This window comes from Vipera berus (genome assembly GCF_964194415.1).
Source record: "Vipera berus genome assembly, chromosome: 1".
NCBI lineage: Eukaryota > Metazoa > Chordata > Lepidosauria > Squamata > Viperidae > Vipera > Vipera berus.
Genome location: NC_138202.1, coordinates 28923603 through 28947906, shown reverse-complemented (window position 1 = coordinate 28947906; position 24304 = coordinate 28923603). Strand labels below are relative to the sequence as shown.

Below are 24304 nucleotides of genomic sequence, written 5' to 3'. Positions count from 1 at the left end.
CTCATTTTTCAGGTCTTTCTAGTCTTTTTTTCTCTCTCTAAAGAGTAAATTTCACCGCTAACCAAAAGGAAGGAAGCAGAGTCCCCCTCCCCCTTTCCTTCTTCGGAAATATCTTATTTTGGGGACTTTCTTCTTCAGGAAAATAGGTAGGATGGAGAAAATCAATATTGTTACCCATATTCAAGCATGCTGTTTAAGATCCGCTTAGTTTAAAAATTTATGGCTTCAGTTTTTTTTCAACTATGGGTGGACTTGGAGTTAGCCAGCCTTTTCTTCTGTTGGTTTCTGGGAGGCTTCTCCTGGACTGTTCAGAGAGACCGCCATCTCTCCTAAGTCCCTGGGATTTCCTTCCTTCATTCCACCCCTTCAGGGTGGGTTCTGCCCCTTAGGGTCCCCAACAAAAAGAAATTTCAGCTGAAGGATTTGGCATTCCAAATCTTCTAACCGCTCCGCTGAAAAACAGCAACCGGAAGCCCTGAATTTAATTTTAAGTTATCCTTTATTCAATCACCATTTGCAGAGAAGAAAGTATATACATTATATACTCACATGACGTCTCTTAAAAAGTAATTGAATGCAAAAGTGAAGTTTACACAAATCTTGAATTACTCTCTATCAATAGTATAACATCTATTACATATAACAATTCAAAATTCAGGCTAATAGTTTTCCTTCACATAAGTCCAATGTCTTTGAAAGGATCATATTAGTCAATTTTCTTTGATTTCTGAAGAAACTGTCAAACAATTATAAATATCCTCCTGAGTCTAGAGCCTGAAAGCAACTGGACCAGGAGAAACAAGCTCAGACAAAACCTCAAGAAGATAGAGTGCTGTTTGCAAACATTTTAAGTGAAATATTCATCTTGATGGCCACTGTAGGTAAGGTTACACTTCTTCTGAAGGAGATGGATTACAACAGAGACTCTACCTATAGTAGACAGAGGTTGTAAATAGTGGGATCTTCATGCAGCTTTGGCTGGTATGTCGGTTACATCCCTGTAGAATAGCTTTAGTGATCACCAAATAACTGGATTACTGCAACATACATTATATGGGATTGCCTTTGAAGAATTCTCAGAAGCTCACTGTATAGAACACAGTTCCCAAACTCCTAATGGATAAATCCATTTTGGCACAGTTATCTTCATATTATGTAGGTTTCCAGAACCAATTCAAACCTCTGCTTATTACCTAGCAAGAACTATAGAATATAGTAACAGCTTTTATCACTCCAAAGTGACTGTACCTGTCCAGTCTAATCCTCAGAGAGGGTGTACTGAAGCTCCCATCTTCACATTAAGAGTGTGGACCTGAAGATGGGTCCTTTTAGAGTAATTCCCACACTATGAAATGTGTTGCCTCCAGAAATACATACAGACCCTAACCCTCTGACATTTTGTAAGGCATTTAAGACTATTCTTCTCCATCCACCTTTTGTCCAAGATCCTGAGCAGCAATCTAGGTCTTTTTTAAATCCTTATGTTCTTTTCTTGAATTCTTGTTTGTACACTGTGCAGAGTTTGAAAATTAGGGAGGCATATAAATATTGCAAAATAAAGAGCACAGCACAGCACAGCAACCAATGCAAAATACCAAAATCTCCTAGGGCTAGCACTTCATGTGTTGATATCTAAGCACTACCTCTTCATAAGAAGCACATACCATGCTGCAATTTGTTGGCCAATACCCAATTTCTACCTGCCAGCCTTATCAGGTATCAGATAGGAAACACAGCCAGATATGCTAATTCTAATTTATTGTAAAGGTATATTAACAGATTCTTGCAAGTCTGAAAGTACAATTCTCTGCTGCCACCACATTTATAGCCTGATAACTTATGGAGTCTCTCCTGAGCCCCTTGATCCATCAATTATACAGCTGTGGGGTGTGCTCCCTCTTATCTGACCGTTCCCAGCCATCTCTTTGCCCAGCCTCCCCTTTTGAGCTATTTGCAATGTTCTCTATGTAGAATATTGCCTAGCTTTCTATTGGGTTTGAAACTAAATCAAATCATATACTAAGGGCATCCAACTCATAAACTATTATTTCAATTAAACATTGTGATCTGAGCCTAGGAACTGTGACATCTGTGTCATGGTGTCTGCCTTCTGGAATTACATCTCCCTGGAAATCTATATAGCTCCCAATCCAGCATAAGGACAAAATCATGCAAATTAACTTGAATAAACCAGATCAGAAGCATTCTGAGGTAAATCAAACTATTTTTAATTGTAGAAAAGTTTTAAAAAACTAAATCAGAATTGAATTGGTTTTAAATAAAAATATTATGATACTTCCCATTTATCCCCCCAAACCAGTCGAGGTTCACACAAAAGCCCTCAAACTTGACACCATTCAGCCGAGCATCTGGTTACTGCCCTTCTGACACAAATAAGTAATTATTGCAGCCATCTCCCCAACTTTCCTTCCCCTCTTTGTTCTCTCATCCCAGAAAAGACCCAGATGATCAAATCCTGTTCTTCAAATTTCCAAGCCTAGCTCAGTTCCATCCGAAATCTCAAGGGATTTGTGCTACTGTTTCATTCACAGCTACCCTACTGTTCCTACTTGCTATCTTTATATTCAGCATAAGCAGCGATCTCTGCTATCCTGCCAAACCCTCCTAGATCTTCTAAAAGCCAGCCCAGCTTCTCTTCACAGGTCCTGGAGCTAAATCATCACAAGCCAATGTGTTCCCCTCTGTTGCTTGAGTACAAATTAAGGCTGTCACAATTTAATTTAATTTAATTTATTAATATTTCTATACCGCCCTTCTCCCGAAGGACTCAGGGCGGTGTACAGGGCAAGAATAAAACACAAAGCTACAAAAATTAAAAAGTAATTAAATACATGCCCATAAAAAACAATAAATACATTAATAAAACCCCAATAAAATGATAGTAAAAACCCCACCAATCCCCCCTCAGGCCAGGCCGGCTTGTTCGAACAGGTATGTTTTCAGATCGCGGCGAAAGGAGCGAAGATCGGGCGCCGTCCGGAGCTCAACCGGTAACTGGTTCCATAGCTCCGGGGCGCCCACAGAGAAAGACCTCCCCCTGGGGGCCACCAATCTACATTCTCTGACCGGTGGCACCCTGAGGAGGCCCTCTCTGTGGGAACGCACAGGGCGGAGGGAAGTTGACGCCGGCAGCAGGTGTTCCCTGAGGTACTCCGGACCCCTGCCATGTAGGGCTTTAAACACCATGACTAGTACCTTGAATCTCACCCGGAAGACAACTGGCAACCAATGCAGCTCACGGAGCAGAGGTGTGACATGGGAGTATCGGGAAACTCCCAACACTACTCTCGCGGCTGCATTCTGTGCCAGTTGGAGCCTCCGGGTGGTCCTCAAGGGCAGCCCCATGTAGAGAGCGTTGCAGTAGTCTAGTCGAGAGGTCACGAGCGCGTGAGTGACTGTGCATAGATCATCCCGGCTTAGATAGGGCCGCAACTGGCGCACCAGGCGAACCTGGGCGAAAGCCCCCCTAGTCACAGCTCCTATGTGGTCTTCCAGGGTGAGCCGTGAATCTAGGAGGACTCCCAAGTTGCGAGCCCTATCTACGGGGGGTAATAATTCGCCCCCCATAGTAAGAGGTGGAATGTCCGAATAAACCCGGGATGAAGGTATGCAAAGCCACTCAGTCTTGTCGGGGTTGAGTTGAAGTCTGTTCCTCCCCATCCAGACCCGAACCGCCTCCAGGCAACGGGACATCACGGTGAGGGCATCACTGGGGTGGTTTGGGGTCGAAAAGAAAAGCTGGGTATCATCAGCATACTGATGATACCCAACTCCAAAACCACGAATGATCTCACCCAGCGGTTTCATATAGATGTTGAACAGGAGAGGCGAGAGGACCGACCCCTGAGGAACTCCACAAATGAGAGACCTCGCGGTCGACCTCTGCCCTCCTGCCAACACCGACTGCGAGCGTCCCTGGAGATAGGAGGAGAACCACTGTAAAACCGTGCCTCCCACTCCCAATCCCCCAAGACGCCGCAGCAAGATACCATGGTCGATGGTATCGAAAGCCGCTGAGAGGTCTAATAGGACCAGAACAGAGGAATGCCCCCTGTCCCGGGCCCTCCAGAGATCATTCAACAGCGCGACCAATGCCGTCTCCGTGCTGTACCCGGGCCTGAAACCCGATTGGTACGGGTCTAGATAATCCGCTTCATCCAGGACCAGAGGGAGCTGATGTGCCACCACACTCTCAACAACCTTCGCAAGAAAGCGAAGGTTGGAGACAGGACGAAAGTTGTTCAATACAGCTGGGTCCAAGGCAGGCTTCTTGAGGAGAGGCCTCACCACCGCCTCTTTCAAGACAATGTTCTTTGGACTATGTCAGCTGCATATTTGACTTTTCTTAGACCCTTCTACACTTGACTTTTCTTAGACCCTTCTACACTTCCCTCAAGTTTCATTTAGTTGCCTTTCTTTTCTTGAGGTCCTTTTTATTTCCCCCCCCCTTCTTTATAAATTCTTTTTTTGCTTTCCAATTCAATTGGTATTTCTATTGATTCCTTCAATGATTCTTTTCCTTCTATTGCTTTGCCTCTTTTTAATTTCAATCACACTTAACAAGCTGAGTATTTTACTATCAGATTAACTCTGACCTCCAGGTCTTTTTCAAGAAATCTTTCAGGGCACTTCCACATGGCGCAGTTTCTGCTCTGTAATCCTTATTATGTGGTCCAGATTTTTTTTAAAAAAAATGTAATTGTATGATAAAATCATCTAGAAAGGCCAAAAGAGGACTTACAACACAATTTATTACATTGCATTTGATGATGTACAGCAGACATGTCAGACACAAGGCCCGGGGGCCGGATCCGGCCCGCGAAGTGGTTTCATGCGGCCCGCGAAGCCATCCTGGAAACAGTGAGGGAACGGCCTCCACTGCCTTGGCCCTGGCCCAGAGACCCTCCTCCTGCCAGAGACCCTCAGATCTGTCCCACTCCTGCCCAGGCCCCCATAGGCACCCTTGATGCGAACTATGTAGAGCTGGCCACGCCCACCCAGTAGGCCATACACACTGTAGCCACGCCCACCCAGTAGGCCACACCCACCCAGGCCACACCCACCCGGCCCCTTGAGGGCAACCGCAATGCTGATGTGGCCCTCAATGAAATTGAGTTTGACACCCCTGATGTACAGTATAAACCTTTATTTTACTTGCCAAGACTAAAATTCACTAAGAAGAATAAAAGAATGTCTGGAATTTGAAAGTTTAAGAATGCAACATATTTAAGAAATGATTACTGATCATCTATATCCATTATATTCTTTCGAAGATTATGTATACTTTCTATTACCTGACCCTAACCCTTAACCTACAGTTGTTGACAAGAAAGTTTACTTCATTATGTAAAGAGGGATTTTTTAAAGTCTTGAAGTCAACATTGTTAAGTCTTCAAGAGGCTGAAATAAATACCTTTTGCTGCTATTTTGTGTACTATTAATCCCAAGTCTAAGAAGATAAGAATACAGCAGACATGGAGACACTTACTAGAGATACTGATTTTATAGACTTTAGCTAAACTACAGCAAGGATTTATAGATGAATAGTGAATTAAGAGTCTGGTTAAAGCCACTATCAGTTGTTCAATAGAATTTGTCACCAAATAATCAAATTTTTTTACTATATTTATTTTTAAAATAAACATATTCAGGTATTTCTTTTTTTCAAGAAACCTATTCTGTTGATAAGTTTAACAACTAGACACTGACATAAATGTTTTAGATCGGGGTGCCCAACCCCTGGTCCGTGTACCAGTACCAGGCCGTGGCATGCCAGCAACCGGTCCACACAAAGCCCCATCCGTGGGATGCAGGCAGCACACAAAACCATGCACCTTCCAGTCTGCGGAAAAAACACCTCTGCATGGAACCATCCCTGGTGCCCAAAAGGTTGGGGACCTCTGTTTTAGATATAATCACCAGGAAGTTAAAAAATATATTTTTCAGTGTTTCCATACGTAGGGCTAATTACTATGGTAGCTAGATATTTTAAAACACTCTTAAATACTTGTTTCATGTGTTGATTCATGTGCTTACTAAATGTGGTTTCTAAATGTGATAGTCTGTATAAATAAATATTTATACATATAAATATAAATATTAATAAACTATTTTGAAATCAACTTACACAGCATAGCATTTATGATTTTGAATCCAATATAAATTTATACTTGTGGCCTCCATCGACTTGTGGCCTTTCTGAATCTGTGAATTCAGAAAGCAAATAAAGTAACATGCAGTTGAAATGAAATGTTAAATGTTAATTTAACTAAAAATATTTTATCCATTTTTTAAAAAAAGAGTTTTAATCCATTTTAATATGCATTTTAAATATTTTCTGTTAACTATTGTAAAATTGATCTTAATCACTGGGAGTAGTCCACCACATTTCCAATATAGCTTCAAATACCTTTGGCATGTCCCATATATCCTAAAACCATTCTTCCATTGTCAGATCGAGATGAAAAACATTACAAACAATGCTATGGGAGAGTGAAAGAGTACTCAGAATTGTTACCATTAACAGATGTGAGTGTGTGTGTTCACACACCACACTAAATCATAAATAATATAAACTTAGTATTTTCTGTGAACTCACCCACAAAGGTTTATAAATCATGATTTATGGCCTAGGTTGTATGAACCAATTTATTTAAACGTGACTGAGCATTTTCAATTTTACTGAGAAGTGTGACCTGTGTGTGCAAGTACAGAATTAACTCTTCTCAGGAAACACTATTTCAGGGTTGATCTGGTTATGAACTTACTTTTAAACTTCTGAGCAAGTTCTATCAACTGCCCAAAAAGGTCTAATAAAAGAAGGCTTGCATAGTTTTGTTCCAAGAATACTTCCTCTGTTTACTTGCTAGCTTCCCTTTTATTATACTGCAACCAGTGCTAACTCTTAGATGAATTATATTAAAGCCACAGGAGCTTTTAGGTACTGCTCAAAAGGCAGATTGTTTTTACAGGCAATTTAGTCCCCTTTCCCTTAAGAAAATGATCAAGACCAAAGGAAATACACAGAGAGAAAAAATACAAATGTAAGTTGTAAACTCTCCAAGTTTGAACAGGCTATTAAATGTCCTCTGTGTTTCTGGTAAGCAACTGTAGACATGCCAATTCTTCTTGACCTCTCAATGACTTTTGTTACTATAATATAATCCTTGGTATTTTGATGGAATGGAAGCAAGCAAAGACACAGTGATTTCTTTTTCCCTTCAGAGTTCATTTCAAAAATAAGCATGGGGGAGTTTCTGTACAACTGAAGGCACCAATACCCTGTCTTCATCTTCATAATTTTAAACAGAAAGCTGCCAGTCGAACAAATCAGGAAGGCTGGAGTGAAATGACAATAGTAATTCTCTCACTCATTGGAGTCAGCCAATGTTGTTTAAGAATTGCATGGAAGTATTATACATTTTTAAGCACTACATTTGGGTCCATTAGATTCTAAATGCTCAAGGACTGAAAGGAGCATATCTCCTTGAACCAGTCTTCACCCCTCTACCAAGAAAGATTCTGTTGGAAAAAAGGCAGATAATATTCAATATGGCAGCAACCTGTCTACAGAATATCTTTTTTATTGAACTTCTACTGCCACTGCCACTACTATGATTTTGACTTCAGTTTAAAACCACATCTGATCTTAACTTGAAAACTAAGAAGCATATAGTCCAATTACCATTTGGATGGGAGACCACTAAGAAATTCCAAGATTGTAGCTTAGACTGGCAAGTTAAAACAAACACTACTTTATGATAGACCATTTCCATAAGGTTGCTCAGAAAACTCAGTTACAGACATGTAATTGTAAGAGTCAAACTAAACAGATCAACTTACTTTTTTATATCTGTATTATATTTCAACAAATTGTTTTTCATGCGGATTACAAATTACCATGATAGTAGTAGTTGGACTTGGCAACCATTTGTAGTGGTGGATAATGATATGCCTCTAGACGAGATGGGTGGCACACAAATCAAATCAAAACAATCAATCAATCAATCCACACATATTTTCATGTAATTGTGGAGGCATCACTGTTGTTACAGTCTATTTTTTAAAAAAAATTGACAATTTCATCAACATGATGGTAAATATAAGTCTGGTATTCTTCCCTAAAATCTACCAAAAACCCATGCAAGAACTTCATAGTAACATGAGAACTAGGCCAGTTCTTTTTTAAAATATTGTTTTTATTTAGGTTAGGTTTTATGGAAACAATCTAAGCACTCTATTCTAGGCTACAATTATTCATTTAATATATAGATAACCACAGAAAGATAGCGCAACAGTTTTCATTTTTATTTGTAAATTAATTGTATTACTTCTTCCCCATAGTTTCAAAAAAACTATTTCAATACCGTAATTCAGCACTTGCCTATTCTCTCTTATGTATAATTGCTTCCAGATAACCATCTACATCCATCTAAAAGTCTGGATTTAAAAGAATAAATACATAATATTTATATTTCTCTCTGAACCCAGAAATTACTACTGATTTTCAGCTGACAAAGGCAAAAAGGCACCAAATTCAGGCTTCTTAAAGTAGGCATGCTGTTTGTATTACAGTATATTATCCAACTTCTTGCAACTAGAGACTCATACTCACTGTAATTTAAGACTATAACAAGTATTTTATTCAAACTATATATTAGTTTGACTTCCAACTAATTCACCCATGAATAAAAGTAATAATGTTGTCCTTTGTAATATTAAATGTATCAAGTTAGCATCAAATAGGTTCTTTACCTCTTCTTTCTATTCAAAGCTTGTCCCAGCTCGAACAAACAGAACAGAATTAAATTGTTACAGCTATATGGCTTTACATCCCCACAAATTTGCTACCACTTTCATTTTTGATCATGACCTTCCAAAGTGTAGTGATTCACATTTAAAGTCACCAACACACAACAGTACTAGAGAACCTGAGTCTCCAAATGTTGTGATTATTATTTATTAAATTTACTCCAGCAACTTTGTGAAGTTGAAAATCATTTGAATTGTTTCAAATCTGAAACTTCTTTTAGGCTAAAATGAACATTTTAGTTGTGTTTTGTAGAACACTTCCCAAATCTTGAAAACAAACCTTTTTTGCACTTGAAAACAGTAGTTTCACAGTTGAGATGGGGAGGAAGGGTTAGTTTGAATTTAAACAAAGTTACCTACACATTTTGCAACAATTAAACATGTTAAGAACTGCCTAACAATCCCCATAAAATTACTTAATTCCTGTGGATTTGCACAAATAATTATAAAAAAAAGAAAGCAGAACTGAATGTGATAGTATACTCATCGTTCTGTCATACCAGAGATAAAGTTGGGCATTTTGTAATTCATTTCTGAGAACAGTTATAAGCTGAAAAAACTGGAAGGGAACGTCCAAAGTTTCTGCAGGGAAAAAAAACCTAGTTCAAATTTAAGAGTTTCAAAGTTGTATGATGTTTGTTTTACTGATGAATGTTTTTAAAAATACCCGAGAAGCAGATATTTGAAGGCTGGTTCCAAGATAGGAAATAAGAGAAGGGAGAGGCTTAATTTGCAAAATAAGGAAGAAGGCATCCTTGTTCTTTCCTTCAGCCCCCCATGTGGCCAGTGCTGCATGGCAGACTTCCTGCTGTGAAGCAAACAGAGAGGAAGTGGCCAGAAGTTAGTTCCACAATGCTCAATCCTGACTTTGAGAGATGCAATGGCCATCTCTGATGACCTGATTGTAAAAAGGACTTGATCTGCTTAATGCCTAATCTGGGGGGAGGAGAGAAAGCATATCTTATCTTATTTCATTATCTTATGAAGAAGCCACTGATGACAACAACAAAAAAACCCTGTAAAGTACTGCAAGCAAGAATACACTAACAGCACTGTGAGAATGAAGAAGCATTTAATGTTTCACAGAACTTGTTTTGAAAAATTACAAACCAGAAAAATCAAAAGGAAGAAGCAAAGTGACAAAGCTCAATAGAGAAACCTACCTCTAGAAACCTATATTATACCATTTTCTACTAAATTTGTAATTTTTAAAAATATCTTCCTGCCTTCACAAAGAAATGGCCAGAGGCACCCTAAGTTACTTTCAAAAATAGTAAAAGCAAATGAGAAAATACATTCCAATGCAAATATTTCCCCAAACATCAAACTTTTTATTTCAATTTATGTAGCTGCTCATCTAACATGCAAGTGATTCTGGGCAGCATACCACACTTAATTTAAAAACCAATAAATACATAAAAACAGTCACATTTTTAAAAAAAACTATAAAAATATACTATCCAAAACAGCAAAAAATTGACTATGATTAATTTAATCATATATTAAATTATTCTATCTGTAATTTGTTTTAGTTGTCATTTCAAATTACTACTATATAGTAAATCATACAGCAGATCCCCATGGATCTATTGTATGATGGCAGTCATTTTGTAAAAATGCCCACAAAATATTCTTAAAATTTCAGATATATCAGGAATGTAAAAATAAAAATGACTAGGAGATTCTTCCATTAGTTTGCATATCTCAATTCTAGTTTTAACAAAAAGTGTGATTAAAGTCTTCTAGAAACCCATCCAGAAGATTAACACCAAATATATGAATGCAAGTATAGCTGTTGGAAGCCAAATATTTGCACAAACTTGCAGCAAGTGAAATATAAACCCACAGAACTGGCAAACAATTTACTAAATCACCTGCACACTTACTCTCTGATGTATTCTCCTTGAAATTATCATTTACAGACTAATGTACTGACTCTTAAATCTATCACAATCTTCTAAAGGCAAAAATTAAGGCAGTATTTTGCAGAAAGGGATGTAGAGGGAGTGACTAAGAACTAGTACTTAGAACTGTTGAATATACTTGGGCAGCTATTTGATAAGTGAGTAAGTAAGCTCGCCATTTTCCAAAATTATCAGCAACATATTAGTATGAAGAGCTTGGAAACCTTTGTTTTGAACTACAATGTAGTTTATTTCATTTTGACGTAGTATGTTGTACATGCTTGACCATTATATTTGTAAATGATAAATTTTATACATTTGAGTAAAGTATCAATCCAACAACTTATTCTATAAACTGTGGTTGAAATAAACAAGATCCAATAATTGAAAATATGGGAAAAGTGGTAAAAACAAAGGCATATGCAAATATCCAGACTCCTAAACTAAATCAACCCTGACTGTTCTTTGGAAGGGTAGATAGTGAAGCTGAAGCTCAAATACTTAGGCCACCAAAAGAGAAGAGAGAGGACTCACTGGAAAGACCCTGATGTTGGGAAAGATAGTATGAATTTGGGCAAACTCTGGGAGTCATTTAATATTCAGTCACACAATACCCAACTGCAAAGCCACTAAATAGAGTATGAATCACCTCTTCTCTTGTGTTCTTTAATAGTTTCAGAGAAGTATTTATAATGCCAGAAATAAAACATAGCTTAAAACTGAAGTAACTCAATTACTATTACTATTATTTGCTTGTCAAGGTTTACTTTTACTTTGTTAAATATTAATGTAAACATACATTAAGCAAATTACACTCTGGAAGCCTTCCAAAATTTTATTTAAAAAAATTTAATTCAAAATTCTACACATTTGGATTTTAAACAGGCTATTCCACACTCATTGGATATGTTCCACATTTATGCATAAAATATTATCCATTATTCTTTCACTCCACACACACACACACACACACACACACACACACACACAAATCAATGTCCAATGGAAAGAAGACAGATGTGCCAGAACATTGAAAGCAGTCAATCTGCAGTGTCTTCTTTAATTTTTCTAAAAAGTTTAAATAGGCACGTTTAAAAGTTTAAACTTCCATTATTGTTATTCTGAGTAGATTTATAAATCTGAGTGTTTTTTTTAATCCTAACACTATACCAGAATCAAATAAATCATGGTTTATAGAATAAACCAATGAGAGTTGAGACATACCACGTATAAATAAAAATCAAATTGACTACTGTGGATTTGTGGCTGTATGAATCCTACATTTAGGTTTGGATCCCACAAACATTTGTTCCAAAACAGCCTCACTGAGGTCAGCCACAGGGACAAAGTGATCTTATGATAATGAAAGTTGTATAACAAGTTTCAATTATTGTAGGCAAATGCATTCTTCATAGTTACTTCACAGTACTGCTGGAGAATGCTTCAAAACAAATAGTTCAGACAACCAGCCAACTGGCTAATACAAAAAGGCTTTCCTACTTTCATAAAATCAAGCGGTCTTGAGAGTAGTATTATCTGGACTGAGTTTGATCCTGTGACTCCCGAGGAGGTGGACAGGATTATGGGGAGGCTGAACTCTACCACCTGTTTATTGGACCCGTGCCCCTCCTGGCTGGTTTATTCAGCTCGGGAGGAGACACGAGGCTGTTTCCAGGCAGTGATATCTGCTTCTTTGAGTGAGGGTGTCTTCCCTTCTCAAGAAGCCTGCCCTGGACCCAGCTATTTTGAATAACTATCGTCCGGTCTCCAACCTTTGCTTTTTGGCGAAGGTTGTTGAGAGTGTGGTAGCACATCAGCTTCCTCTGTTCCTGGAGGAAAATGATTATCTTGACCCGTACCAATCGGGCTTCAGGCCCGGGTACAGCACGGAGACGGCGTTGGTCGCGCTGATGAATGATCTCTGGCGGGCTCGGGACAGGGGTTGCTCCTCTGTCCTAGACCTATTAGATCTCTCAGCGGCTTTTGATACCATCGACCATGGTATCTTGCTGCGACATCTCAGGGGGTTGGGAGTGGGGGGCACTGTTTTACAGTGGTTCTCCTCCTACCTCCTGGGCCGTTCGCAGTCGGTGTTGACGGGAAAGCAGAGGTCCAGCCCGAGGCCTCTCGTTTGTGGAGTTCCTCAGGGGTCGGTCCTCTCTCCCCTCCTGTTCAACATCTATATGAAGCTGCTGGGCGAGATCATTCGTGGTTTTGGTGTGGGGTATCATGATGATACATACCCAACTTTTTCTTTCCACCCCAAACCAACTCAGTGATGCCCTCAATGTGATGTCCCGTTGCCAGGAGGCGGTTCGAGTTTGGATGGGGAGAAACAGGCTCCGACTCAATCCCGCCAAGACTGAGTGGCTGTGCGTACTGGCATCTCGAGTGAACCATTCTTCTCCATCTTTAATGATGGGGGGTGAGGTGTTACCCCCCCGTCGATAGGGCTCGCAACTTGGGCGTCCTCCTGGATTCACGGCTCAGTTTGGAAGATCATATAGGAGCCATGACCAGGGGGGCTTTTGCCCAGGTTCACCTGATGCGCCAGTTGCGGCCCTATCTGGACCGGGATGCCCTGCGTACAGTCACTCATGCGCTCGTGACCTCCCGGTTAGACTACTGCAATGCTCTCTACATGGGGCTGCCCTTGAGGACCACTCGGAGGCTTCAGCTGGTGCAGAATGCAGCTGCGCAAGTAGTAATGGGAGTTTCCCGATAGTCTCATGTAACACCTCTCCTCCGCGAGCTGCATTGGCTTCCAGTTGCCCTCCGGGTGAGATTCAAGGTGCTGGTGATGACCTATAAAGCCCTAAATGACATGGGTCCGGATTACCTTAGGGAGCACCTGCTGCCAGCATCAGCTTCCCATCATCCTGTGAGCGCCCATAGGGAGGGCCTCTTTAGGGTTCCGCCAGTTAGAGATTGCCGGCGGGTGATCCCCAGGGGGAGGGCGTTCTCTGTGAGTGCACCTGCCCTTTGGAACGAACTGCCGATGGAGCTTCGGACTGCCCCCGACCTTCGCTCGTTTTGCCAAGATTTAAAAACTTGGTTGTTTGAATTGTCTGGCCTGGACTGAGGGTTTTTAAATTATATTAATTAAATTAAATTAAATTAAATTTTAATTTTAATTTTTAATGTTATCTTAATTGTGGGTTGTATTAATTTTATTTTATTTTATTCTCTCTTTGTATTGTTTTTGACTTGCCCTGTGAACCGCCCTGAGTCCTTCGGGAATAGGGCGGTATATAAATTCAACTAATAAATAAAATAAATAACTAAAAGTAGCAAATACCTTTTGCAATCAATTATTTTTTTCTGTAGTCCAAAGGAGTTTATGCTATAAATCTAGCACAACAAAATTATATGATTTTCCCAAAAGCCTGTCCTGTAAAAAAAAAGTGCTATTTAAAACATATTTCTAGTTCATTTCCTCACATCCAAATTGGTATCCAAATTTATAGAACTGCTAGGTCCATAGAAGTGAAGGTACCACATAGGTCATCTAGTAGTTGAACCCTCTGTTCAGTGCAGTTTCCACTAGCATAGAGAAAAGTCTAGTCTGGTTGATTATAGGCCAAACAGTGTCCTTTGGGAGAAACATGAAATCCAATTGATTTCCAATTGGAAGTTCTAGAGATTTATCAATAACTACATCTAGTGTTTCTTTCAAGTCTTGGCCTCAGTATGGACAGCAAGATAGGAACAATTTATCAATTTAGTAATCCCCAAGTGTCCAGGATGTACAGGATGCCTCCTTGTTCAGTTGACCAGATTTTACACAGTGAAACTTTACTGAGCTATATATGATATCTTCCAGGAAATGCTGTTTTACAACCCTTAGAGGCCTGATATGATAAACTTATCTAAATGCAATTCCAAATGACATGTCCATTGTGGCAATTATATGAGATCAGATTTAGTTTTTGTAGTCTAACAGTGTGTGCAAGACTTTTGTGATGGTATGTTCTACCACAATGGCTAATTCAGCTAGTCATGGATAAATAAATAAATGGCTCCAGTGAATTATGAACATGTTGTTACATAAATATATTATTGAATAATATGTTGTTAAAGAGTCAATGATGTGAACACCTGAAAGTGGTTCTTAGAATAATGTCATAACTATATCCTTAGTTGGTAGATAGAATTTTATCATAAGTATATTCAATGGGAAATATTTTTTTTCCTCTTGGGCAATGTGATGAAGAGAGTGAAAGTAATCCAACTGCAAAGATTCTTAGAAAAAACGTTTTCTAGATCCATTTCTATGTGGGCTTCTGCCTTGCTATGGACAGAATTATTTTGTCAACATAGTAAGTCAAGACACCATGTGACTGGATCCGATTTGATTTTTTTTTCAGCATTCATTAAGTGAAAAAATTCATTAAGGTAAAAAATGGTGGCCATGGGGTGCTGCAAATGTTCACAAAGACAAGTGCCCAAATGTGATCATGTGACTGCAAGAATGCAGTATTGCAGACTAATTCTGCTGACTACCAACTGCCAGCAGTTCGATTCTCACCAGCTCAAGGTTGACTCAGACTTGCATCCTTCTGAGGTCAGTAAAATGAAGAACCAGATTGTTGGGGGCAATATGCTGACTCTGTAAACCACTTAGAAGGGCTGTAAAGCACTGTGAAATGGTACATAAGTCTAAGTCAGGCATATCAAACTGCCGGCCAGAGGGCCGGATGCATCACAACGAAACTGCGCCCTCCCCATTGCCGGTAACGGGGAAAAAGTTGTGATACATCACGTGACGCTGCGAGTTTGACATGCCTGGTCTAAGTGCTATTCCTATTGCTATTACAACTTCAAAATTGGGTAGTAGGGTTTGTCGTAATTTCAAATAGTTGCTAAGTAAGTTATGGACTATCTGTAGTTTGGCACCTTAGTAACCTTGATTTATTTATATTTATTTACTTTACTAAATTTAAACAAGTCAGGACAACTAACAAATTAAATACTTTGTCTTCCCTCAAATTACCTTCGTCTCCTGGTCAGCTGCTTAATATCTGCCTGAAGTTCTGTTATGCTGAAGACATCCAGCAGTATTTTTTTACAATATTGTAATCAAGAGAGGCCAATCTAAACTAATACTTAACACTTAAATAATGTAATTGCTGCTTTAGGTAAATAAGCTGAATTTGAAAAGATGGCCATAGCATAAGTAGTTCTTCCATTCAAATAGTATAGGAATTGCTCATTCTGAATAAGGTTGCATTGGAAGAATGAGCTTGCAGTACAGGGACACTTCCAGATTTATCACAATTATAAGGTTTTATGACATCTACTGAAACAATCATCCACTATCATTTAGAGTTTATGTGAACTGTCCTATTTCTGGAAAGGATATCTTCAACACACTGAAGGTCAAAAATGTATCATACAAGTTCACATTTTTGATGTATTCTTAGTATAAGTTTTTGGGTTCGCAATCATGGCCCAGTCTCACAACTAGTACAGATCAATTCAGTTGCTAGCATAACAGCATATCCAAAAAGCATTCTAATTTGACAGATATCAAAGTGAATATTCCTATTAGTTAACAAAAATCCTCAACAAAAGTTATACATTCTCACGCTCTAAAATGCATAACTGCAGAATACAGGAGAGCAATGTATCACAATTCTTTTCTGTGCATAAACAGCTAGCTCCTCTCAAGAACTAGGAGTGAGATCTTAGTAGAATTATTATTTTCACAAGTCACATTTGTAACCAAAACCTAAAAATGTTTAATGCATTATGAAACTGAATATAAGAACAAATGCGCAGTGCCTAAAAATGTATTTCAATTGGTGTACCATCTAGATCAGTGGCTCCTAAACTTTTCTACATCCCGTACCCCTAGAATGCTTCTGATATATTCTCACACCCCTTATAAAAGTTCGAAATAAGGGCAATGAATTATGCATATACACTATAATTTTGAAAACCCAAGTTTTTGCACCCCCTGGAATATCATCTCGCACCCCCAGTTGGGAATCTGTGATCTAGAGCGCAGAAATAAAAATTTAAAACAAAACTTCATATCCAATCGGTATTCTAAAACAAAACGGAACACGCTTACCATTAAAGTTCATGCCTAAGGAAAAAAGGTATGCAACAAAAGCTCTGGATCACTTCAACTGGTAGATATTAAAAGAGTAATTTTATTTTTTTAAATATACTCAAATTATTTAAATCTATTTTTCCGTTTAGAGATAATACTGAAGTGGATAATTTCCAGAGAGATATACATTTTAGAGTTTTCAGCAAAAATAAATATTTTTGTGCCCCTTTAAAGTTCAATTTATTATTAAAATAATCACTCATAGGAAATAACATATTTAATCTTGTTTTCCCCATGGACACAATCCAATTCATAGTTAGTCTCTAAATGGTTAACATAGTATTAATTAAGCACTTTCTAATTGTTTTTATGTATCTGTTTCAAAAGAAAGTCTTGATTACTCATTATTCAGCAAAAAGTATTGATAGACAGCTTGCATTCATATACATATTTATTACTATGTATTGATTAAGTTTCATTAATGTCATTAATTTCATTAATGGTGATGACCTATAAAGCCCTAAATGGCTTGGGTCCGGGATATCTGAGGGAACACCTGCTGCCGGCATCAAGCTCCCTTCGTCCAGTGCGCTCCCACAGGGAGGGTTTTCTCAGGGTGCCACCGGTAAGAGATTGCCGGCGGACGACACCCAGGGATAGGGCCTTCTCAGTGGGTGCGCCTGCCCTTTGGAACCAGCTGCCCGTGGAGCTTAGGACTGCCCCCGACCTCTGTTCATTCTGCCGGGACCTGAAGACCTGGCTCTTCGAGCTCTCTGGCCCAGGCTGAGAATTTTAATTTTAATTTTAATTTTAACTGGGGTTTTATTTGTTCAGGGACGGATATAATTTTTAAAATTGTTTTTAACTTTTGTATTTTTGTTTTTAATCACCCTGTAAACTGCCCTGAGTCCTTCGGGAAAGGGTGGTATATAAATGGAATAAAATAAATAAATAAATACATTTTTTAAAAAATAACAGTAAAAATATAAAACAACCATGGTATGAATCAGCAACAGTACAGGACTCCAACAAATTGCATTTAATGCTCAATCAGTATTAAAATATCCACAATGGATTTAACAAAACATTTAAAACTCTTGAGACACGTAACAAAAAAATATTTATATACATACCTTCTCTATCCTAAATCTCCAAGACGTTACAACTCCAATATATAACTAAGAAGTGGTTTTACTTAATATTGGACTACTGAATAAACCACAAATGTCTGGATCCACATAACTTACTAAATTAAAAACAAATGAATCACACTATGGCTTATGCACAATATGGTGAACAAAGTATCCATTTTTAATTCTTGTTCCAAATTAGCTAGCTATGGTTAGCAGAGCGTTATTATTATATCAAGTCCAATAAAAACATAAACTTGTGTTTAAATGGTTGATCTGAATATCATGCTCTAGTTAGAATGTCACTAATCTTTCACCTTCAAACAAATGTAAGACTGAGCTGGGCAGCACAGCTTGTTTTGAATTCAAAAAGTTCTATCACTATCCCTGTTTGTCTGTTACTGTAAGTTCAAACAAAACAATAGGGACCAACCTGCATTTTGCTATCCTATTCAAGAGAACTAAGCCTAAAGCAATTGTTTTTTGAAAAAAAGGAGAGATAATTTTAACAGCTGCATAAAGTTTCCAGAAGTATATGCCTGTTTATTTCCATTCATTAAGGAAAACATGAAACTTAAGTGTGGAGCATTATGGAAATTTTTACATTTCCAGGCAGTAGAGTAGCAGAATGGTTTAAAGTCAGCTGGCAAGCCAGAATCCAACTTATCCATCTTTTCAATGGTTAATTCCTACACTCCAATGAAAAAAATATTAAATAGCATAAAGATTGGTGCAAACAAAAACTAGTCTTGGGCAGAAAGCAAACAAGTATTTTGGAGTAAACCACTATTTAACCCACCGCCCCTGTTTATTAATATTATCAAACATTACTGTACATAACTCCCTTCATCTTTGATTTTAATTTTTTTTTTATTTTTCAACCAAAAAAGACCTGGGCTAATGAAAGCAATGGGGCATTGTTTGAATCAGAATTAAACCGGGGGAGGGGAGGACCAAAACAGGTTTTATATAACTACAGGTACAATATGGTAAAATATGACCTCTGCAAAGCAGAAAGGAGCTTAAGATTCTTTCTAATTTTCCCTTTGGAAGGTAAAACTGCTATGAGGAAAGCAAACCTTTCTTGACTTCATGATTTTTAAAGAATCATGTTTCAGTTTCTCTGACAGGCAGCTTCTTTTACTAAGTTTAACAGAAGTATTCACCCCAAATCATGAATCATTCCATCACATGTTGTTTCTTTGTAATTTAGAATTGATGTAAGTGAAATAGGGGGTGAAAGGAAAAACCTGTCATATTACCTATTAATCACACAGCTCTACAAAATTCTATTAAGTCTTTTGGAAGAGTTCCCGGGATATCAGGTGAGTAAAGAAATGATCAATACATAAAATATTTACAATGCAAAAATTTAAGAATCCAGATTTTATTCAAGTTCTGAAAGATTAAAGATAAAGACAAATCAATAATCTTTGCAAGTCACTTTCCCCAAACTCTGAAAAATGTAATATTGTAAATCATGAATGGTTAAAAAATCACATTTCAGGTGATGTAATAAGGTGGCTCCGTGGGTTAGGACGCTGAGCTTGTCGATCAGTGCCGCATAACAGAGTGAGCGCCTGTTACTCGTCCCAGCTTCTGCCAACCTAGCAGTTTGAAAGCACGTAAAAATGCAAGTAGAAAAATAGGGACCACTATGGTGGGAAGGTAACAGCGTTCCGTGCGCCTTTGGAGTCTAGTCATGCTGGCCACATGACCACGGAGACGTCCTTGGACAAGCGCTGGCTCTTCGGCTTTGAAACGGAGATGAGCACCGGCCCCTAGAGTCGGAAACAACTAGCATGCATGTGCGGGGGAACTTTTACCTTTACCTTTTTAATAAGGTCCACCTGTTTTCTATGCAAGGCCTATAAATGTATGAAGCAATTCAGTCCCCGTTGAAGAATTTTTAATTGCTTTATAACTTAGGGGTGGGGATAAGACTTATGGAAGCTGTTCACTAGTCCTACATATTTGGTTAAAAACTGCTAAGTATTCACATTAAGACTCAAGAGAAGGATTAACATATAAATTGATCCAAAGGGAAGTTGTATTATCTATACTGTTCCTCTTAGAGCAGGGAGACATTTTTGAAACTTAGTGGGATAATTATCTTTTTCATACAACTTAAATGTTTCTCAAGATCGAGACTGCCCTATTATTACAAAAAAATGAGACTGATCCTAGAGATGGGGATATTCAAAACTTTATATTGTCACATCAGCTGTTGTGTACCTGCCCCAGCTACCAATAAAATATACTGTTTTGTCACAGCTATACAACTGTCCACCTGGTCAATTACTGAATATTAAATGGGAATGGAAGGAGTGTATATCACAACTGGTAGCAAAAAGCCTCAATTAGTCTTACCCACAGTGCAAATTATTCTTTATTGTGAACCAATAATGCCATTTTTCCACCTAACCATATCAAGCCTTGGTGGAGCCTTGGTGGACCAGTGGGCTAATGCCTCCTTAAGTAACACCAGCTGCCTGCAATTAGTGCAGGTTCGCATCCCACCAGGCTCAAGGTTGACTCAGCCTTCCATCCTTCCGAGGTAGGTAAAATGAGGACCCATATTGTTGGGGGCAATTAAGCTGACTTTGTAATAATGCCGCTTGGGGTGTGTGTGAAAGCCCTAATAAGCAGGCATATACATAGAATGAAGGCTACTGCTAAGCTTGTAAGCCGCCCTGAGTCTTCGGAGAAGGGCGGGATATAAATGGAATTAAAATAAAAATAAATAATAAAATAAAATAAATCAAGAAGCCCCATGATATTAAAACACTCTATTTTAACATAGTAGAGAGTGGTCATCCTATTGTTTACATATCCTGTATAAGCTATTTCAGCCATGATGTGATGAAAAGTTTATATTCTATGCACAATTACCATCAATGGTACTTTAAGTCAATATATGATGCATACTTTTACCAAATACAATGCATCCTCTATATCCATAAATAATGCATACCCAGAAACATTAGTAGGAATACTTTACATTAATAGCATTAATTCAGTTCAAAACTAGGATTCTCACAGATCACTAATATCTATCACTGCTGTGAGCATTTTGTTCATATTCAATAATACCAAATAAAAAGCAATTATATTTTAAACTGGTTTAATGAACGAAGTAGAAAAATGGCATTCTGATTGAGACAATTGATAAAATTAACCCTACATAAAAGGTTTGGAGTTAGTGAAATATAAAACAGACCATCTAAGGACCTGCAACTTCCAAAAACACATGAATACAAATCTTACCACAAACCAAAAAAAATATTGCTAATAATTTCACTGAAGTGTAACAACCATAGTTTGGCAAGAGTAGCTTGGAGGGAACTCAAGCTGAAATTATCTCAGAAAGATTCAGGTAGGAGAAGCACAATTTGGGTACTTAGAACAACTTGTGCGGACTTTGCAGGATAATAGATACAATGAATGCCCTTTTCAGTGTCATTTTGCTAAAAAAAATCCTGGGCAATCTAATCTGTCACAGCACTGAAAGAATCTGAAAATCTCCAAATTTAAAAGTACCACTGACCCCCCCCCCACTTAAGAAATCCATCTCTATTATTAATAGTTATTCTACCTGACTTTCTATTTGATTTCTCTTATTGTCTGCCTACAAAGAATTTGAAAATGTACACAGGCAAAGTGCTGTTCTTTCCAAATCATAACCAACCAAGATAGAGCCATCCTTTTCATATTCATTTACAGTCAAGACACATTAACATAACTCTTGTGGAGGAGACTTCTAAAAACCAGACAATCATTAAAGCCATCACATTTCCTGACTCTTTTGAAATGCCAGATCTTTTTTGTTATGCCTTAATCTAAATAGGAACAAAAAAATAAAAAAGTCAAATGCAGATATTCCATGTCCTACATTAGTAACTATCTTGTAAAAAAGTTGCATATTTAGCAAGCTAAGAACATCTGCTATCAAATCTTGGTCACTGCTTTCTCTTTCTCAGGTTCTCACATTCACATACACATACCCCCCCCAGCACAAAATGGCGACGTGGACAATTGGAGGGAGGAGAAGAAATAAAAGAATGAAAACATCCTAAGAAAAAGGAGGGAGGGGGAAGGAGGGAGGGCATAAGAGGACATAAGAAAAAAAAGATGAATACAAATGTGAATGGACGGAAAGCCATTTACGGAAAATAGGAAGAAAAATGGTAGTTGAGAAGCAAAGAGGGGGGGGGGGTATCGCTACGAACAAAAGATGGGCACAAAAAAGAAGTATAAAGAGATAACAAATTCCTGGAAAAAGGTCCCCAAAGACAGATCTTCCAAATTCACTCTCCTCTAGAATCATCACGTCCACCGATTTAAAAACGGGACACAAAATTTCGAGCAAGGCGATCAGGTTAAAACTGGGTAGAAGGCGGGAGTGTACCTAATTTGGCAACCTCCAGACACACGGCGGACTACAATATCCATAATCCCGCTCGGTGTGAGCCTGTCTGCGATCACACGGTGGGGAAAAGGCTGGGGTGAATATAATCGTTCCTAGGTTGACCGGGGGGGGGGGTTTGCCCGTGAAGAGCGAGAGATTATAAAGATGGGGGAAAGGAAAAAGGTTCTTCTCCCTCGCATACAGACGCTCCGTCTTTCCTCAAACTCCACACACACAATTTACATTGTTTAGAAAACGGAAGGCGGGGAGGAGAGCTCTGTTCTCCTCCTGGACCCTAACAAGGGCAGGCAGTCCCGATCCGGAAAAAGGCTCCCAGGCCGCGACCGGCAGTGAAGGGCAAAAGATCATCTCCTTACCTTTTCTTCTCGCAGGGGCCATCCGTCGTCGGGCAAGGCTCCATGGCGACGGCGGAGGCCAGCTTTTGGCTGGCCGTAACAGGCTCTCGCAGGACGGCGGGCTTCAGCGGCCTGCAAACGCCAAGGGAAGAAGCCAACGAGTTGCGGGAGGCGGGGAAAGTCTCTCCGAGCGGATCAGAGGCGCTTCGCGAGCGAGCGGCCTCCCGACTGTGAAGCGGAGCGGGCTCTGAAGGGGGCGGCAGAGGGGGAAAAGAGGAAGGTCTGACAGGCGGAGCCGAAACCCCGCCGGCCTCGGCCTCACCTTCTCATCACCAGCGCGCTCTGCCCCAATGAGAAGCCTCCTGGCGGCCCGGCCCCCCTCACAACCCCTGCTTGGCTGAGCCCTCCGTGGGAAGGCGTGGCGCGTCTTCCGGCTTCACGTGTCAGGCAATCTGCGGAAGCGAAAGAAGAGCCGGCCCGCGTCGGCGCTGCTTTTCGTCTTTGCTTAGTTCAGTGTTTCCCAACCTTAGGAACTTGAAGATGCGTGAACTTCAACTCCCAGAATTCCCCAGCCAGCTATGCTGGCTGGGGAATTCTGGGAGTTGAAGTCCACGCATCTTCAAGTTCCTAAGGTTGGGAAACGCTGGCTTAGTTTACTGTTAAAAGAAAAACGTCGTTTGAAAGCCCCGGCGCTCAGTTCTCCTGCTCGAAGAGGCCCGAAGAGCGCATTGTAGCGTGATTACACACGCCTGGCGCATTTCACACTCGCTGACCAGCTCAGCCACGAGTGGGCCTACGCTTATCTTGGGTGGAATGTGGAATGCTGCTGCATGATCTGAATTGCTTTTATTCCACCCTTAAAATGCAGTCTAGATTGCATATATACTAAGAGAGCAATGTAACAGCAATATTGAAGGATTTTAAAAAAAATATATGAGTAACTTAAACATAAATTGATGTAAACCTGAAACTTATTTCTAAGAGACTGTGTTTGCCAAGACAATGTTATCAATTTACTCAACCCAATAAATTGACCATACTGTAAATTTAATCACAAAGGCTGGGTTCATATGACAAAACTAAATGTAGCTTAATTATTACATGCTACCTAAGCTGGGAAGTGAGTCTAGCTCAGTGCTTCCAAGCTTTTTCCTTCATTATCCAAAACTGCTTATCAGAAAGTCTTGTTTCAGATGCCCCTATTATGATTAGGTAATGGGTTATGTAGTTACCCAAAGAAAAAACAGTAGGGACACGGTGGCTCAGTGGGTTAGGATGCTGAGCTTGTCGATCAGAAGGTCGGCAGTTTTGCTGGTTGAATCCCAAGTGCTGCGTAACAGAGTGAGCGCCTGTTACCCGTCCCAGCTTCTGCCAACCTAGCAGTTCGAAAGCACGTAAAAATCCAAGTAGAAAAGTAGGGACCACTCCGGTGGGAAGGTAACAGCGTTCTGTGCGCCTTTGGCATCTAGTCATGCCGGCCACATGACCACGGAGATGTCCTCGGACAAGCGCTGGCTCTTCGGCTTTGAAACGGAGATGAGCACCGGCCCCTAGAGTCAGAAACGACTAGCACGCATGTGCGGGGGAACCTTTACCTTACCTTTATTTTAAAGAAA

General features: G+C 39.4%; 1 protein-coding gene across 2 annotated transcripts in view; it reads right to left on the bottom strand.

Moving 5' to 3' along the window:
* Positions 1 to 22917, bottom strand: part of HIF1A (hypoxia inducible factor 1 subunit alpha) — a 53936-nt gene extending 31019 nt beyond the window's left edge. The window contains exons 1-2 of one of the 2 annotated variants that reach the window (XM_081317687.1): positions 22710 to 22914; positions 6149 to 6225 (exon numbers count right to left, since the gene is read on the bottom strand). In XM_081317687.1, coding sequence (XP_081173813.1) covers positions 6149 to 6204 — 56 coding nt within the window. In that variant the 5' untranslated portion in view covers positions 6205 to 6225; positions 22710 to 22914. Of the gene's footprint in view, positions 1 to 6148; positions 6226 to 22709 lie in introns of both variants that reach the window. The other variant, XM_081317688.1, reaches the window with a different exon arrangement.
* Positions 22918 to 24304: the final 1387 nt, after the last annotated feature.